This window comes from Anomaloglossus baeobatrachus, chromosome 2 (assembly GCF_048569485.1).
Source record: "Anomaloglossus baeobatrachus isolate aAnoBae1 chromosome 2, aAnoBae1.hap1, whole genome shotgun sequence".
Taxonomy (NCBI): domain Eukaryota; kingdom Metazoa; phylum Chordata; class Amphibia; order Anura; family Aromobatidae; genus Anomaloglossus; species Anomaloglossus baeobatrachus.
Window position 1 is genome coordinate 386,343,420 of NC_134354.1, and position 18,599 is coordinate 386,362,018.

General features: G+C 40.9%; 1 protein-coding gene across 1 annotated transcript in view; it reads right to left on the reverse strand.

Annotated features, from left to right (window-relative positions):
- The window catches only part of EPHA10 (EPH receptor A10), a 1,151,424-nt gene that overhangs the window by 119,394 nt on the left and 1,013,431 nt on the right, over positions 1-18,599 (reverse strand). The window contains exon 10 of the mRNA XM_075336054.1: positions 13,610-13,735. Within this exon, the coding sequence (XP_075192169.1) occupies positions 13,610-13,735 (126 nt within the window). The remainder of the gene's footprint in view (positions 1-13,609; positions 13,736-18,599) is intronic.

Sequence of the window (18,599 nt, forward strand, 5' to 3'; positions counted from 1 at the left end):
TAAATTATTTTATTTATAACAATTAAAAACAGCAATTGGTGTTTCATTCAATAGCTTATAAATACAGGGACACTGACTAAAAAGGTAATATTTAAACTAATCCCCTATTATTTATAAATGGACTATTCCCTTTGTAGATAGAGAGGGGAAAAGATAGATTTCACCATCAAAAGCTGAAGGTAAATTAAGACAATGCTTCCTTAATCTTCAATATAGTAAGTGCACAGATCATAAGGTCTAGACATACCTGAGGAAACTTTGGGCGAAACACGTGTTGGGTTGAGGGGACACGGGCTCTGTATACCACTTTCCACCACCACTGCTGTTTAAAGGTAAAATATTTAATTTATTTGTATTCACAGTTTTTAGTAAGTGCACAGATCAAAAACAACAAGTCATATTAGTGTCAGAAGTTATAGACATAGATCATATATCCAAAGAACACAAATAAATTAAAGTGTTTACCTTTAAACAGCAGTAGTGGTGCAAAATGGTATATAGAGCCCGTGTCCCCTCACTCCGACACATGTTTCGCCCAAAGCATCTTCAGATATGTCTAGACCTTATGACACTGATATAACTTGTTATTTTTGACCTGTGCAGTTACTATATTGAAGATTGAAGAAGCATTGTCTTAATTTACCTTCAGCTTGTGATAAAGTAATCTATTTTTTCCCCGCTCTATTTACATAGGGCATAGTCCATTTCTAAATAATAGGGATTAGTTTAGATATTACCTTTTTAGTTTGTGCTCCTGTAATTATAATCTATTGAATGAAATACCAATTGCTGTTTTTAATTGTTATAAATAAAATCATTTATTTTAATATTTAGACACATTTGTCACTGCATTTTTTCAGTCATTATTTTGTCTAAAACCTAGGGATACATCATACTTTTTAGAGCTGTCTGTTATGAGGGTTGACCTACTAGGATTACTTAGAGTTATCATAATTAATCTTGTTGCATCTGACCAAAATTTAGACTTTGTTCTTAAAAAAACAGTTTGAGGTTCAAAATCAGAACACTTTGTACTTGATTCATCTTCAGGGGACTTTTTTTTGACAAGAATAGATTGCATAGGGAAGACATCCCCTTTTTTGGCACCTCCCTATAGTTGTTCAAGGGAGCCAATCACCAGGATTTTTGTATAAAACCTAAAGACCTATCTTTATCTATCTATATACCTTTAGCTGTCAGCTCGGATGTTTAGGTTTTGAAACACAAGCAAGTAAAGTTTATAAAATTAGCTGCTTGATGAGTAACAGCAACTGAGGACTAGACCAGAAGGGGCGGAACCTCAGCCAACAAAGCTGGATACCAGGTCACATGGGTATGACCTCACACAGGTCCAGCAAGAGACAAAGTGAATCGTTTGTATAATACTTATGCTAATGCTAACTGGGGAGATGATAACTAAGAATACCCCCCCCCAGATATTATCTGATCCTCAGCTGCTGTCACTCAACAAGCAGCTCATTTTATAAACTTTACTTTTTTTGATTTCAAAACCTTTACATCCGAGCTGACCACTACAGGTATGTAGAGAATCAGCCTGATAGTGCCAGTATAGCACTGGCTTTAGGATATATAGGAAAATCCTGGTTGATGGTTCCCTTTAAAATTTTAACTGTATTGTCCATCACTCAGAGAGAATTTAGCAAAATATTTTTGTATTATCTTAAAACCTGGAATATGAAACTTGCACTTTTTTTCATCTCTACAGGCTTGAATTAGTTAAGGTTTTCATATCTTGCGATCTTGTAATTAAGGAAAAAATAATATAACCTTACGGTGAACCTATCCTTAAAAAAATAAAAAGCCCGAAGAAGCGAGCTTGAAGTTTAGGCGTGCTCAAGTGATTAAAGCTTCAGGGTTGTAAGAATAGAATTAATTTGCTTTAAAGTCTTCAGCAGCAAAGCGGATGAAAATCAATAAATCATTTAGTAACTTAGCATATTTCCAGACAGTTTTCTGCAAAGCCTCTCGGAACAGATGTTAGCTTGTGATGCCTTGCAGAGAGATCAGCAGCATCATTTAATGCTATCCTTGCTGCAGGTAAATGACAATATAAACTGAAGAATACTGCAAATTCTCTGCACTACAGAGCACCACGCATCTTCAGGATTGAATCACCCTCTTCAAGAGGAGTTATGTATTCAGCTCCAGAGTGGCGTGCCTAGAGAATTGAGTTATTTTTTCCTGTCAAATTTAAGAAAGGTATTTATTCAAACTTTCTTTCCTTCATACAGTTGTTGTGGACTTTATGGTCAAATAAAGGTTATAAAGCTTCAGAAGTGACAGATGCGAGTGCCGTAGTACAGTCATGCTGGAAAATTGTTTGATTCTTTAACTACCGTTCTTTTAAAGCTAGTGACGAGATTGGAGTTTTATGGCAAAATATTCAAAAACGTCAAATTCAATTTACAATTTTTGTTTGGATATTTAGAAAAAATTGAATCATAAAATGATCATGCCAATGTGTTTCTTATGCATAAATCTCCAAGATATCCATTTAGAAATAGAAGTCTTTCACAGCTTTAAAGGGGTGGTCCGACACTCAGAATACATTTTCTAAATATCTATCCTTACACTCTAAAATCTTTTGTAATTTGCTTTATCACACAATACACTACACTACTCCCTATTTAGCTAATCTCTAAACGTGTTTTTTTTTAGTGTACGTGAATGTAAAGTTTTTTTGAGAGGAGTCTTGAATGTGATATTACAGGAGGCTGGGGCTGCACTTACTTCCTGCAGCATCTATAGCCCTTCCTGGAACAGGACATCACTAGGGGGTGGCACTGCAGTTACTTACTACAATTCTTGCATCGCTGCTCTCTAAAGACATCCTGTATTCATGTTGATAGACACTGTGGGAGATGTGAGTGCAGCAACGGCACTCAGTGTCTATCTCCACCACAGCCATAGCTTGTGAAGACATCATCAGGTGACAGAGATAGAAGCAATGAGTCAGACCCATGCCATGCCACAGCTTCTAGCACCACCCTCAAATGAATTGTCATAAAAGATTAGTGCTAGTCTTGCTCCTTTTATCACTGCTCCCTTCGAGGATGGTGAGAGAGAGGGCGGGTGAGGGAGAGGACCATGCTGACCCAAACAGCTTATACTCAGCAGGACAGAGAGAGAAAGAAGAAATGGACATCTTTTTTATTTTGGAAAAACAGTATTTGAATGCCATAGTGTTTGAAATTGAAAGAAATTATGAATTTCTGGGATTCAGGCTCCCGTGAATTGGTCTGCTTATGTCTAAATAGAAGTATTCAGAGCAATGAAACACAAATATTAAATGTTAGCATGTGTATCCAGAAATCATGTGTACTATATATATATATATATATATATATATATATATATATATATATGTATATATATATATATATATATATATATATATACAGTCATATGAAAATGTTTGGGCACCCCTATTAATGTTAACCTTTACTCTTTATAACGATTTGGGTTTTTGCAACAGCTATTTCAGTTTCATATATCCAATAACTGATGGACTGAGTAATATTTTTGGATTGAAATGAGGTTTATTGTACTAACAGAAAATGTGCAATCCTCATTTAGACTAAATTTGACCGGAGCAAAAGTATGGGCACCTCAACATAAAAGTGACATTAATATTTTGTAGATCTTCCTTTTGCAAAAATAACAGCCTCTAGTCGCTTCCTGTAGCTTTTAATGAGTTCCTGGATCCTGGATGAAGGTATATTTCACCATTCCTGTTTAGAAAACAATTCGAGTTAAGTTTGATGGTCGCCGAGCATGAACAGCACGCTTCAAATCATCTCACAGATTTTCAATGATATTCAGGCCTGGGGACTTGGATGGCCATTCCAGAACATTGTAATTGTTCCTCTGCATGAATGCCTGAGTAGATTTAGAGCGGTGTTTTGGATCATTGTCTTGCTGAAATATCCATCCCCTGCGTAACTTCAACTTTGTCACTGATTCTTGCGAATTATTGTCAAGAATCTGCTGATACTGAGTTGAATCCATGCGACCCTCAACTTTAACAAGATTCCCGGTGCCGGCATTGGCCACACAGCCCCAAAGCATGATGGAACCTCCACCAAATTTTACTGTGGGTAGCAAGTGCTTTTCTTGGAATGCCGTGTTTTTTTGCCTCCATGCATAACGCCTTTTTGTATGACCAAACAACTCAATCTTTGTTTCATCAGTCCACAGGACCTTCTTCCAAAATGTAACTGGCTTGTCCAAATGTTCTTTTGCATACCTCAGGCGACTCTGTTTGTGGCGTGCTTGCAGAAACGACTTCTTTCGCATCACTCTCCCATACAGCTTCTCCTTGTGCAAAGTGCGCTGTATTGTTGACCAATGCACATTGACACCATCTGCAGCAAGATGATGCTGCAGGTCTTTGGAGGTGGTCTGTGGATTGTCCTTGACTGTTCTCACCATTCTTCTTCTCTGCCTTTCTGATATTTCTTGGCCTGCCACTTCTGGGCTTAACAAGAACTGTATGAAGTAATGGAAGAAAGGATCCGGCACATTCATATTATAAAAACATCAAAAATCTTTATTTCCATCGTTAAAAAAGTTGCTGTGGAGACCAAGTGGTGTACCAACAAGAGACTCTTGTTGGTACACCACTTGGTCTCCACAGCAACTTTTTTAACGATGGAAATAAAGATTTTTGATGTTTTTATAATATGAATGTGCCGGATCCTTTCTTCCATTACTTCTTACCTTCGTATTACCGGCTGGGACCTCCCGGTGGATGCCGTGCATTTGTGGACTCTAACACTCAGACAGCAGGTGAGCTGAAAAATCTCCTTTCTCTTAACAAGAACTGTACCTGTGTTCATCCATTTCCTTACTATGTTCCTCACAGTGGAAACTGACAGTTTAAATCTCTGAAACTTTTTGTATCCTTCCCCTGAACAACTATGTTGAATAATCTTTGTTTTCAGATCATTTGAGAGTTGTTTTGAGGAGCCCATGATGCCACTCTTCATAGGAGATTCAAATAGGAGAACAACTTGCAAGTGGCCATCTTAAATACCTTTTCTCATGATTGGATACACCTGCCTATGAAGTTCAAAGCTCATGAGGTTACAAAACCAATTTAGTGCTTCAGTAAGTCAGTAAAAAGTAGTTAGGAGTGTTCAAATCCAGAAATTGGTAAGGGTGCTCATACTTTTGCACTAGTCAACTTTTGTTTAAATGCGGATTGCACATTTTCTGTTAGTACAATAAACCTCATTTCAATCCAGAAATATTACTGAGTCCATCAGTTATTAGATATATCAAACTGAAATAGCTGTTGCAAAAACCCAAATTGCTATAAAGAAAAAAGGTTAACATTAATAGGGGTGCCCAAAATTTTTCATATGACTGTGTGTATATATATATATATATATATATATATATATATACACAGTGCCTACAAGTAGTATTCAACCCCCTGCAGATTTAGCAGGTTTACACATTCGGAATTAACTTGGCATTGTGACATTTGGACTGTAGATCAGCCTGGAAGTGTGAAATGCACTGCAGCAAAATGGAATGTTATTTTATTTTTATTTTTTTTTTTAAATTGTGAAAAGTTTATTCAGAGGGTCATTTATTATTCAACCCCTCAAACCACCAGAATTCTGTTTGGTTCCCCTAAAGTATTAAGAAGTATTTCAGGCACAAAGAACAATGAGCTTCACATGTTTGGATTAATTGTCTCTTTTTCCAGCCTTTTTTGACTAATTAAGACCCTCCCCAAACTTGTGAACAGCACTCATACTTGGTCAACATGGGAAAGACAAAGGAGCATTCCAAGGCCATCAGAGACAAGATCGTGGAGGGTCACAAGGCTGGCAAGGGGTACAAAACCCTTTCCAAGGAGTTAGGCCTACCTGTCTCCACTGTTGGGAGCATCATCCGGAAGTGGAAGGCTTATGGAACTACTGTTAGCCTTCCACGGCCTGGACAGCCTTTGAAAGTTTCCACCCGTGCCGAGGCCAGGCTTGTCCGAAGAGTCAAGGCTAACCCAAGGACAACAAGGAAGGAGCTCCGGGAAGCTCTCATGGCAGTGGGGATATTGGTTTCAGTCAATACCATAAGTAACGTACTCCACCGCAATGGTCTCCGTTCCAGACGAGCCCGTAAGGTACCTTTACTTTCAAAGCGTCATGTCAAGGCTCGTCTACAGTTTGCTCATGATCACTTGGAGGACTCTGAGACAGACTGGTTCAAGGTTCTCTGGTCTGATGAGACCAAGATCGAGATCTTTGGTGCCAACCACACACGTGACGTTTGGAGACTGTATGGCACTGCATACGACCCGAAGAATACCATCCCTACAGTCAAGCATGGTGGTGGCAGCATCATGCTGTGGGGCTGTTTCTCAGCCAAGGGGCCTGGCCATCTGGTCCACATCCATGGGAAGATGGATAGCACGGCCTACCTGGAGATTTTGGCCAAAAACCTCCACTCCTCCATCAAGGATCTTAAGATGGGTCGTCATTTAATCTTCCAACAAGACAAGGACCCAAAGCACACAGCCAAGAAAACCAAGGCCTGGTTCAAGAGGGAAAAAATCAAGGTGTTGTAGTGGCCTAGTCAGTCTCCTGACCTTAACCCAATTGAAAACTTGTGGAAGGAGCTCAAGATTAAAGTCCACATGAGACACCCAAGGAACCTAGATAACTTGGAGAAGATCTGCATGGAGGAGTGGACCAAGATAACTCCAGAGACCTGTGCCGGCCTGATCAGGTCTTATAAAAGACGATTATTAGCTGTAATTGCAAACAAGGGTTATTCCACAAAATATTAAACCTAGGGGTTGAATAAGAATTGACCCACACTTTTATGTTGAAAATGTATTAAAATTTAACTGAGCAACATAACTTGTTGGTTTGTAAGATTTATGCATCTGTTAATAAATCCTGCTCTTGTTTGAAGTTTGCAGTCTCTAACTTATTTGCATCTTATCAAACCTGCTAAATCTGCAGGGGGTTGAATACTACTTGTAGGCACTGTATATATATATATATATATATATATATATATATATATATATATATATATACAGTTAGGTCCAGAAATATTTGGACAGTGACACAATTTTCGTGAGTTGGGCTCTGCATGCCACCACATTGGATTTGAAATGAAACCTCTACAACAGAATTCAAGTGCAGATTGTAAAGTTTAATTTGAAGGTTTGAACAAAAATATCTGATAGAAATTGTAGGAATTGTACACATTTCTTTACAAACACTCCACATTTTAGGAGGTCAAAAGTAATTGGACAAATAAACCAAACCCAAACAAAATATTTTTATTATCAATATTTTGTTGCGAATCCTTTGGAAGCAATCACTGCCTTAAGTCTGGAACCCATGGACATCACCAAACGCTGGGTTTCCTCCTTCTTAATGCTTTGCCAGGCCTTTACAGCCGCAGCCTTCAGGTCTTGCTTGTTTGTGGGTCTTTCCGTCTTAAGTCTGGATTTGAGCAAGTGAAATGCATGCTCAATTGGGTTAAGATCTGGTGATTGACTTGGCCATTGCAGAATGTTCCACTTTTTTGCACTCATGAACTCCTGGGTAGCTTTGGCTGTATGCTTGGGGTCATTGTCCATCTGTACTATGAAGCGCCGTCCGATCAACTTTGCGGCATTTGGCTGAATCTGGGCTGAAAGTATATCCCTGTACACTTCAGAATTCATCCGGCTACTCTTGTCTGCTGTTATGTCATCAATAAACACAAGTGACCCAGTGCCATTGAAAGCCATGCATGCCCATGCCATCACGTTGCCTCCACCATGTTTTACAGAGGATGTGGTGTGCCTTGGATCATGTGCCGTTCCCTTTCTTCTCCAAACTTTTTTCTTCCCATCATTCTGGTACAGGTTGATCTTTGTCTCATCTGTCCATAGAATACTTTTCCAGAACTGAGCTGGCTTCATGAGGTGTTTTTCAGCAAATTTAACTCCGGCCTTTCTATTTTTGGAATTGATGAATGGTTTGCATCTAGATGTGAACCCTTTGTATTTACTTTCATGGAGTCTTGTCTTTACTGTTGACTTAGAGACAGATACACCTACTTCACTGAGAGTGTTCTGGACTTCAGTTGATGTTGTGAACAGGTTCTTCTTCACCAAAGAAAGTATGCGGTGATCATCCACCACTGTTGTCATCCGTGGACGCCCAGGCCTTTTTGAGTTCCCAAGCTCACCAGTCAATTCCTTTTTTCTCAGAATGTACCCGACTGTTGATTTTGCTACTCCAAGCATGTCTGCTATCTCTCTGATGGATTTTTTTTTTTCAGCCTCAGGATGTTCTGCTTCACCTCAATTGAGAGTTCCTTAGACCGCATGTTGTCTGGTCACAGCAACAGCTTCCAAATGCAAAACCACACACCTGTAATCAACCCCAGACCTTTTAACTACTTCATTGATTACAGGTTAACGAGAAAGACGCCTTCAGAGTTAATTGCTGCCCTTAGAGTCCCTTGTCCAATTACTTTTGGTCCCTTTAAAAAGAGGAGGCTATGCATTACAGAGCTATGATTCCTAAACCCTTTCTCCGATTTGGATGTGAAAACTCTCATATTGCAGCTGGGAGTGTGCACTTTCCGCCAATATTATATATATAATTGTATTTCTGAACATGTTTTTGAAAACAGCCAAAATAACAAAACTTGTGTCACTGTCCAAATATTTCTGGCCCTGACTGTATATATATATATATATATATATATATATATATATAAAAATATATATATATATACACATAGACATATATATTTGTGTACTATATTTATATATATATATATATATATATATATATATATATATATATATATATAGAAAGAGAGAGAGAAAGAGAGAGAGAGGGAGAGGGAGAGAGGGAGAGAGGGAGAGGGAGAGGGAGAGAGGGAGTGAGGGAGAGGGTGAGGGAAAGAGGGAGAGAGGGAGAGAGGGAGAGGGAGGAGAGAGAGGGAGGAGGGAGAGGGAGGAGGGAGAGGGATAGGGAGGAGGGAGAGGGAGGAGAGAGAGAGAGAGAGAGATTGACAGAGAGAGTGACAGTGGTATTAAATATTTACCAGCCATTGGCAGATCTCTTATCCTCCTACAGCTGTTAGATGCGCATAATGGCTAGAGATGAGCGATGTTCGAGGTTCGAGGTTCGCCAATTTCATGTTTCAGTGATTTTGGGGGGTGCTCGAGATCGAACTCGAACTCGAGCTTTTTGCTAAAAGCTCGACAGTTCGAGTTACGTTCGAGAACGGTTCGATCAGCATAAACGTGGCTTTTCACAGTAAGGCTATGTGCACATGTTGCTATCGGCATGTGTCTTGCATCCCCAGCACAATCCCTCTCCCTTTCCTACTCACCGATCACGGGCACCTCGCTGCACGCTGTTACAAATCTGCTGTGTCTTTTCCTCTTTAGAAATTGGCTAACCAGTTCATTAGTCAATTAGTTATTCCGTGTTTTCCCCACGCACCGGCGCCCATGATTGGTTGCAGTCAGACACGTCCCAAAGCTGAGTGACAGCTTTGTCACTGCAACCAATCACAGCCGCCGGCGGGCAGGTCTATATCGTGCAGTAAAATAAATAAATAAATAAATAATAATAAAAAAAAAAAAAATGCGATTCCCCCCATATTTGATACCAGCCAGGATAAAGCCGCATGGCTGGAGGCTGGTATTGTCAGGATGGAGAGCACCACGTTATCGGGAGCCCACCACCCTAACAATATCACCCAGCAGCCGGCCAGAATAGCCGCATCCATTAGATGCGACTGTCCCGGTTGACTCTACCCAGCTCATCCCGAATTGCCCAGTGGCAATTGGGGTAATAATGAGTTTAATCATGCCAGGCGTCTCCCCATGATACCTTCCATGATTAAACCTAAAGTGAAAGTAAATAAACACACACAACGAAAAATACTTTATTTGGAATAAAAGACAAAAAAAAACCCTCTTTCACCCCTTTAGTAACCCACAAATACCCCTCCAGGTCTGACGTAATCCACATGACACTGTCAGCTCTGCTACAGAACACAAGTGCACTTATCAGTTCCACGTAGCAATGAAGTGAATTGCGTGGTCAGCAGAGAATTCAGCAATGCAGAAGTCAAGATTACAAAATCCGCCTATCTTTATGATTAGAAGCAGTAGACTAGTGGATAGAGCGCTCGCTTAAGAAGCATGAGGTTATGAGTACTAGTCTCGGTAAAGAATGGGTTTTTTTTGTTTTTTTTTAATTTTAATTATATTTATAATATATTTATAATTATAATTTAATTATGCACTGAGATGAGGAGCCGGACATCAGCTGTGAGCTCTCTCTCTCTCCTTTCTTTCTCTCTTTTTCTCTCCTTTCTCTCTCTCCTTTATTTCTCTCCTTTCTCTCTCTCTCCTTTCTTTCTCTTCTTTCTCCTTTCTCCTCTTTCTCCTCTCTCTCTTTCTCTCTTTTTCTTTCTCTCTCTCTTCATTCTTTCTTTCTCTCTCTCTCTCTTCCTTTTCTCTCTTTCTCTTCTTTCTCTCTTTTTCTCTCTCTTCTTTCTCTTTTTTCTCTCTCTCTCTCCTTTCTCTCTCTCTCCTTTCTCTCTCCTTTCTTTCTCTTCTTTCTCTTCTTTCTCTTCTCTCTCTTCTTTCTCTCTTTCTCTCTCTTTTTTCTCTCTTTCTCTCTCTTCTTTCTCTCTCTCTTCTTTTTCTCTCTTTCTTCTTTCTCTCTTTCTCTCTCTCTTCTTTCTCTCTTTCTCTGTCTCTCTCTTCTTTCTCTCTCTTTCTTTCTCTCTCTTCTTTCTCTCTCTCTTTCTCAGACCTGGCGATGATCAGCTGATGCGGTCACCCGACGGCATCAGCTGAAACTCTAAGTCAAGCGGCGAGGCCGGCTTTTTACCGCCTGGCCGGCTAAACTACCAGCTGATGCTGTCGGACAGGGGTCTGCACTGAAACGTGTAGTTTGCTTTTTGTTTTTGCCCTGATGCATCAGCTGATTGTATAAAAGTCGTTTATACAATCAGCTGCTGTGTCATGTGATTCAGGCCCTTGAACCTGACACATCATCTGATCGCTTTGCCTTCCAGTAAACCGATCAGATTATATTGGATCCGGATTGGACAGTGCGGGACCCTTGACCCAGGTTTACTGCGGAGGGGGGTTCTTTATTTCAATAAAGATGGAGTCACTAATTGTATTGTGTTTTATTTATAATAAAAATATTTTTTCTGTGTGTGGTTCTTTTTATCGGTACTAGAAATCCATGGTGGCCATGTCTGATATTGGCGTGACACCATGAATTTCGGGCTTAGGGCAAGTTGATAATATACAGCTAGCCCTAACCCCATTATTACCCATCGAGCCACCCGGCTTCAGGGCAGCTGGAAGAGTTGGATACAATGCCAGAAGATGACTCTTCTATGAAAGCACCATTTTCTGGGGCGGCTGCAGACTGCAATTCGCTGCATGGGTGCCCAGAAAACTTGGGCACCCTGACACAAAAATTGGGCAAAGCCCACGTCATTTGTTTTTTAATTATTTCATGAAATTCATAAAATAATTAATAAAAAAGGGGTTTCCCTATATTTTTGGTTCCCAGACAGGTACAAATAGGCAGATGGGGGTTGGGGGCAGCCCGTAGCTTCCTGCTGTATCTGGCTAGCATACAAAAACATGGCGAAGCCCACATAATTTTTTGGGGGGGCAAAAAACTCCTGCATACAGTCCTGGATGGAGTATGCTGAGCCTTGTAGTTCTGCAGCTGCTGTCTGTCTGTATGGAGGAGAGCAGACAGCAGCTGCAGACCTACAAGGCTCAGCATACTCCATCCAGGACTGACATCCAAAAAGGTTGTGTCCAGCTCACCTGCTTAGTAGGAGACCCAAATGCAGTGGATATTGCAAGGAAGGAAGGTCGGCAAATCCTGGTAGTACAAGGAGAAGAGTTTTTTCCAGCAATTGGTCCACGCAAAATTTTTCTTAAAATCCAGTATTCTTTATTTAAGACATATTAAAAAGTCCATAACATGGTCGACCTGCTCTTAGTCTGTCAGAGACAATTGCTGGAAAAACTCTTCTCCATCCAGGACTGTATGCAGGAGTTTTTTGCTCACCAAAAAAATGACGTGGGCTTCTCCATATTTTTGTATGCTAGGCAGGTACAGCAGTTACCTACGGGCTGCCTCCAACCCCCAGCTGCCTATTTGTACCTGGCTGGGAACCAAAAATATAGGGAAGCCCGTTTTTTTAATTATTTCACAAATTTCATGAAATAATTAATAAACAAATGACGTAGGCTTTGCCCCATTTTTGTGTCCAGCCAGGTACAACTAGGCAGCTGGGGATTGGAATCCGCAGCACAGGTTAGCCCGAGCTTTCTGGGCCCCTCTGCTGCGAATTGAAATCCGCAGCCGCCCCAGAAAATGGCGCTTTCATAGAAGCGCCATCATCTGGCGCTGTATCCAAATCTTCCAGCAACCCTGGAACCGGGTGGCTTGCTGGGTAATTATGAGTTAATACTAGCTTTGTTTTATTAGCTAGTATTGTCAGAGATTCTTAATGTCAGGCAAGTTTGGCCCAGTCATTAAGAATCTCCTATAAAGGGTTAAAAAAGTCACCACACAGAGAAAAAAAACTTTAATAGAAATAAATACACAGACACATTTAGAGACTCCATGTTTATTACTCCCTCTTATCCCTCCACGATCCATGGTCTTCTGTCTTCTTTCTCCTTTAACCCATGCAGCTCTGCTACATCAGCAGCGCTGCATGGGAAGAAGACACTGTTGCTCCACGTGCAGGCTTTTCACTCCGTGAGTGATCAGTGCTGCTGGCTGTAAGCGGTGATCTCCGTTATTGACCAGCTGTGGCAGCCGGTTAATAACGGAATGGGAAAGCAGAATGGGGAGTCGATCGTGTGCCAGAGCATGTCGCCGGTACACAGAGATACACAAACGATCACCGCGTACTGGAGAGATGTACTGACAGGTCCTAGCATGACGTCAAAGCCATGTGACCAGTCTGCAGCCAATGAGATAATAGACACGTGACTGGTCACATGGCTATTTTGACGTCACGATAGGTCCTATGCTGGTGCTGGTTACCGGGAGGACGCAGTGATTATCAGAAGGAAAAGCAGCGGGAGACAGAGTTCAGGACGTATCGCGGGGACAGGTAAGTGTTAAGGCAATGTTTATTAACTGTGTGTGTACATTTATAATGTGTTTTTATATGTTTGTGATTGCCTTCCATTGGTTTCAATGGGGTTCGAGAGGTTCGTCGACCGGCTCACCGAACCGAACTCGAACACGGCCTCCGTTTGACAAACCGAATCGAACTCGAGCCTCTAGAGGTTCGCTCATCTCTAATAATGGCTTAGTAAATCAGCTGACTTGTGCAGGGAGAGATGTGGGCTCCACGTGTGAGCCCGCATCATAGAGAGATACAAGTCCTTTGACGTAAAAGTATATCAAAGGTTGTGAAGGCGTTAACAGTTCTATTTTGTAGTCATATTGAAAACATATTGAAAAAATGAATATCCATGACAGCTTTCAGCATTAACTGCAGAATAACAGGAGATAAGCCTAATAACAACATTAATTACACGTACCTGTACCAAGTATTCTTTCTATTTTTATACTGGAGTTATCTAATTCTTTTGCAAACAAATGAACAGCTTGCATGGGATCTTCACATGTGTCCGGATCAATGTATGTCCTTCTTGTAGGGATTTTAACTGAAAGAAACAAAGAAATGTTGTCAGATTCACAAATTAGCGGTTATATTGTGGAATGTTAAATTACCATTACCATTATAAGAACTATGATCTGTATTATTAGTGTTAAAAGGGTTGGTCTCTTCATTGTAACAGATGTGTTGAGGACATGGTTTTTCTGGCACTTACTAATGTATAAGTATTACAACTTTTCCTCCTGCTCTTGTTATGGCAGCTTTCTTTATAGGTCCACAAAGTAGCTGGTGGTGGAGGAGCTTGTGACCAGACTTGTCCATACTCCTTCATCTGATTGAAAACCACCTTTCCCATGTGCAGTTTTTCCATAGGAGGGAACCAATTGGCAAATTTTAAATTATAATTTATACACCTTTCCATTAACAGCCATTTTGAGAATAGGATGAATTGTGCACTAATATAAGAATGGTGCCTCATACCCTGTAAGGCTGAGGCCACACAGGGATTACTGCGAGTTCTCGCATGACTCTCAGCTCCCGCTGGCAGCACCACAGGAACCGAGTGACATGCGATTGTCATGCGACTGTGGTCTGATCATGTGGTCAGACCACAGTTGCAGAGGGGAGGGCCAGCAGTGCGGAGGGGAGGGCTGGCACTGCAGAGGGGAGGGTCAGCACTACAGAGGGGAGGGAGAGAATTGTCTCCCTATCTCCTTCGTTGCCAGCTGATGTAAGAATCACACTGCTCTCGTGTTACACTGGTGTAATGGGAGAGCAATGTGATGTTTCTCTCACTATATAGATTTGTATGGGTTGCGAGTGGCAAAGGATCGCATTCCACCCGCAGCATCCTGCGACCATTTTCTCAGTCCGATTAGGGCTGAGAAAACAATCGCTCATAAGAGCACCCCATAGAGTAATATTGGTCCGAGTGGAATGCGATTTTAAGGTAAGCAATGCATACTTACGCATTGCATGTTGCAACCAGTGTTAGGCTATGTGCGCACTTTGCGTTAAGTTGGCTGCATTTCAAAATGCATCCTCTGGCAGAAATTGTCTTTGTCAAATTTGGCTTTGACCACAAAAACGCAAAAAATACGTTTGTGTTTTTACCGCGTTTTGGCCGCGTTTTTACAGCGATTTACATGCTTTTTCCTTGTCAGATGCGTTTTGAATAAAAATACACTACTAAATAAAGTTTTAACATTCAAACACTATGAAAAAAAAGAAAAAAATGATTACAAATATCATGATTAAAATCATATACAAAAGAGTTAATTTTATTAAAATGATAACTATGTTCTAATATTTATGTATAAAATTACGTTAATTTATTGATTTTAATTAATTTAATTTTCGGACTGTGTGTGTGTGTAAAGGGACGTATCATGCCCTTAATATAATATCAAAAACGCAAAAAAGCCTGCTTTCAGCATCAAAAAAGCTAGACTTGAATAGGTGCGAGTGAAACAAGCTCGCATTGCACTCGCAGGATGCTGCGTCTGTTTTCTCGGTCCGATTAGGCACGAGGGCCTTATTTGTCTGTGTCTGCCAGTGCCCATATGTTACTATTAACTGTGGCTTACAAACACAACTTGTAGAAAATGGCAGCAAAGTGATGTAAACCCTGAAGCAGTAGCTGCCTACTTTCCATACGCAATTTATCCTGTGTGATAGCAAAAAATATCGCCCTGATTATAGTTTGCTCTGCATGACCAGCTCCACACATTCAGGTGAAACTCATTTTAGATCGACTCATCCATCCGAAACCTACAATTAAGTGAAACAAATGCATGTCCCCTGTCTATCAGCCAGCTATAGACATACACTAACAGCTCTGATTAGCAGAGCCGTGACAAGGAGTGAATGTTAATTTTGTGTACAGTGTTCTCTATACCAGTTGGTGAAACTAAGCTCAGAGGGAAAACTGCTGCAATCCAGGTATCTAGTTCTTTATTAAGTAGGGAAGAACTTGGTTCCCTTAAGATTCCATCAGCAATTCATAACATGTTTTTGTATATGAAAGAATAGTTCTCAATTTAGATTTATCATGTGTTAGGTATTTTCATGCGCCATATTTTTTTTTTAATTCACAGATTTCACTCTTTATCAGACGCTCCAAATATTCCCCAAGTACTTTCTCTACAAACTTCATTTTCCAGAAAAGTTAATCAACAAAAAGAGTAGTTCTGCTTCATTTAATTCACAGAATGAACAGCTACTAAAACTCAGTTGTGAAAATCTACTATATGGTGATATGTAAGGTTAAAAGTAAGACTAAGAAAAGGGGTAGTTATCATTCATAAGGTCAGGATGACGCAAAGTAAAAAAAGAACAGAATGGCTCTGCTCCAGGTGCCACAATTCCATAAACACCTAAGTCTAAACAAGAATATGAGAGTTAGTAAGGGGTCACATGAATGTTGATTCTCTCATGCACGAGAATTGGATCAATTACGGTAATCATATGAGTTTGAACAGAGTGTCATCTTAGTCTGATCCGATTCTTTCACAACAGGGAGTCATAGTACAGGTGGGAAGAAGATGGAGGACAATATTTTTTCATCTTCTCCATTCTGTGAGTCCACATATGCATCTATCCATCCATACCAGACGGAACCTCGACAATGGCTTCTGCTGTATTCTATCCAAGAGAATGTCATTCCCATACCACTGGAGCCAGCCATCGCAGCATCAGTATTCCCGAGTGATACCCAGACTCACACCTGCAGCGTAACACCCTCACCATCAGGGGCTCTGGAGAAAACCAGTTGTAGGCTTGTAGTTAAGCCCTGTGGGTTTTCTGTGTGCTGTGGCCCAGTGGGTTGGCTAAAATCTCTGCTCGCATGGTGAGCATAACACCCTACTTGGAGTCTCCACATTTCCAAAAATTATGGTCAGACAACAGGAAAATTGGATCAATTGGCACAGACTAAAAATAGTGGAACGTCGCCACATGGATGCGTGGGAGCTTCCCTGTAAGAAGGCCTGAACCAACATTTCTACTTTTCCAGAGATAGCAAGATGATAGACAGGCCTAAGCCTCTTACTCCCAGAACCCTGGTACTACAGACAGGACACAACTTGGAGACCCATATTGGAGTCTTTGGTTTTCAAATCTAATCAATTGCTTCCCCCCACCATTTCCCCATAGTGACTTTGCAAAGCAAGGAAGTATGGTCCATGCAACAGACAGAATGTGGCCTGACATTTATATTTTCAAAATCAAAAGGGATGAGTGACAGGATTAGGCCTCTTGCTCCCACACTTCTGCCAGTGCAGGCAAGACACAACTTGGAGACCCATCTTGGAGTCTTGAGATTTAAAAACATTTCAGGCAGACAGCAGGACAGTGGCATCAATTTCCCTCCCAATTTCCCCATAGTGTCATTGCACAGAAGGGAGGTATGTTCCAAGCAACACACAGGATGTGGCCTGGAATTTCCATTTTAAATAGTGTATAGAGCTGTTGAAAAAGAAGCGCAGATAGGGTATTACCCCAAAGATGTGGGGTGAGGGGGGGAGAGTACTACTCACCAGATGAAGTTGTGCAAGTCACAACTCCTTTACTCACATATAAAAATGTGATCACGGCTGCAGCCCCCCGAAAGCAGATAACAGAGAAAGGTAGAGAGGGGTGGTAGTGCTGCGCCAAAAATCACTAATGAAATTCAGATTAACGTGTCTTTATTTATGGCATAGGTCTACGCGTTTCAGGAGCTCTGCTCCCTTCCTCAGGACCGACAAGCATAAAAGAAACATCATTGATGTTTCTTTTATGCTTGTCGGTCCTGAGGAAGGGAGCAGAGCTCCTGAAATGTGTAGACCTATGCCATAAATAAAGACACGTTAATCTGAATTTCATTAGTTATTTTTGGCGCAGCACTACCACCCCACTCTACCTTTCTCTGTTATCATTTTCAATAGTGAGCACACAGCAACTGAGCCTTCTGCATTAGCTCATTCAGACCACAATAGTGGCCCAGAAATTTCTGTACAACCAAGTTGAGGACGTGAGCCATGCAATGCACATGTGTGATGTCACCCAGGCATACTGACACCACCAGGTTTGCACTGTTATCACACAAGGTTGTCGCTGGCTCCAGGTTCAGTGGAAACTACAACTTCATCGTCATCCTCTATGTTGTCCCTCTCCTCCTTTTCCTGACCTGACATCACAGGAAAACATGCATGTGCCTTAGGTATCTGAGTCTCATCATCACCTCCACCACCGTGGGTTAACGCCAGGATCCAACTGACAAATATTTTGGGCATCAATGTAGATGCTTTACTCCTCTTGAGTCTAGGAATCTTTGGAGCAGACCTCTGATGCCCATGACAGCTCTGGAGACTCACCCATGTGTGGTTTCCCTCAGTCAGTTAACTGGTTGGAGATTTGTGATGCAGGAGGAAAAATTGTAATTGGGCTGGTACCTCTGAGAAATGAACTGTGTATGATGTTAAAGTGCAGGAAGAAGAGGAGAGACCACTTGAAGCAGCACTTGTCATCCACTCTAGCACATGCTGTTTGTCACCCTCATTTCGAAGTTGAAACAATATGTGGCTAAGAAAGAAATCTAGTGGAGTAGTCTGTCTAGTAATGGAAGCTGTTCTCATTTCTCTTGGGATGAATTTTGACTAACATTAGAATGTCCCTTACGTACACCTTGAGCAAACAGCCTATTCGCCTTTCCACCACAATTTTGTCGTGATTTACCTCTTATGTTTGATGTACCCTTCTCCTTTCAAACAGATGTTTCACAACCCTACAGCCACACTTGTCAGATACCTGACAAAAGATAAATTATTTATTTCTTGACTGAAATGGCAATATTCTGAAGGAACTAAAAAGTACCAATAACTAGAAATGTGATTCACTGTGTAATTTGGAGCAGACACTGTACAGTAGTG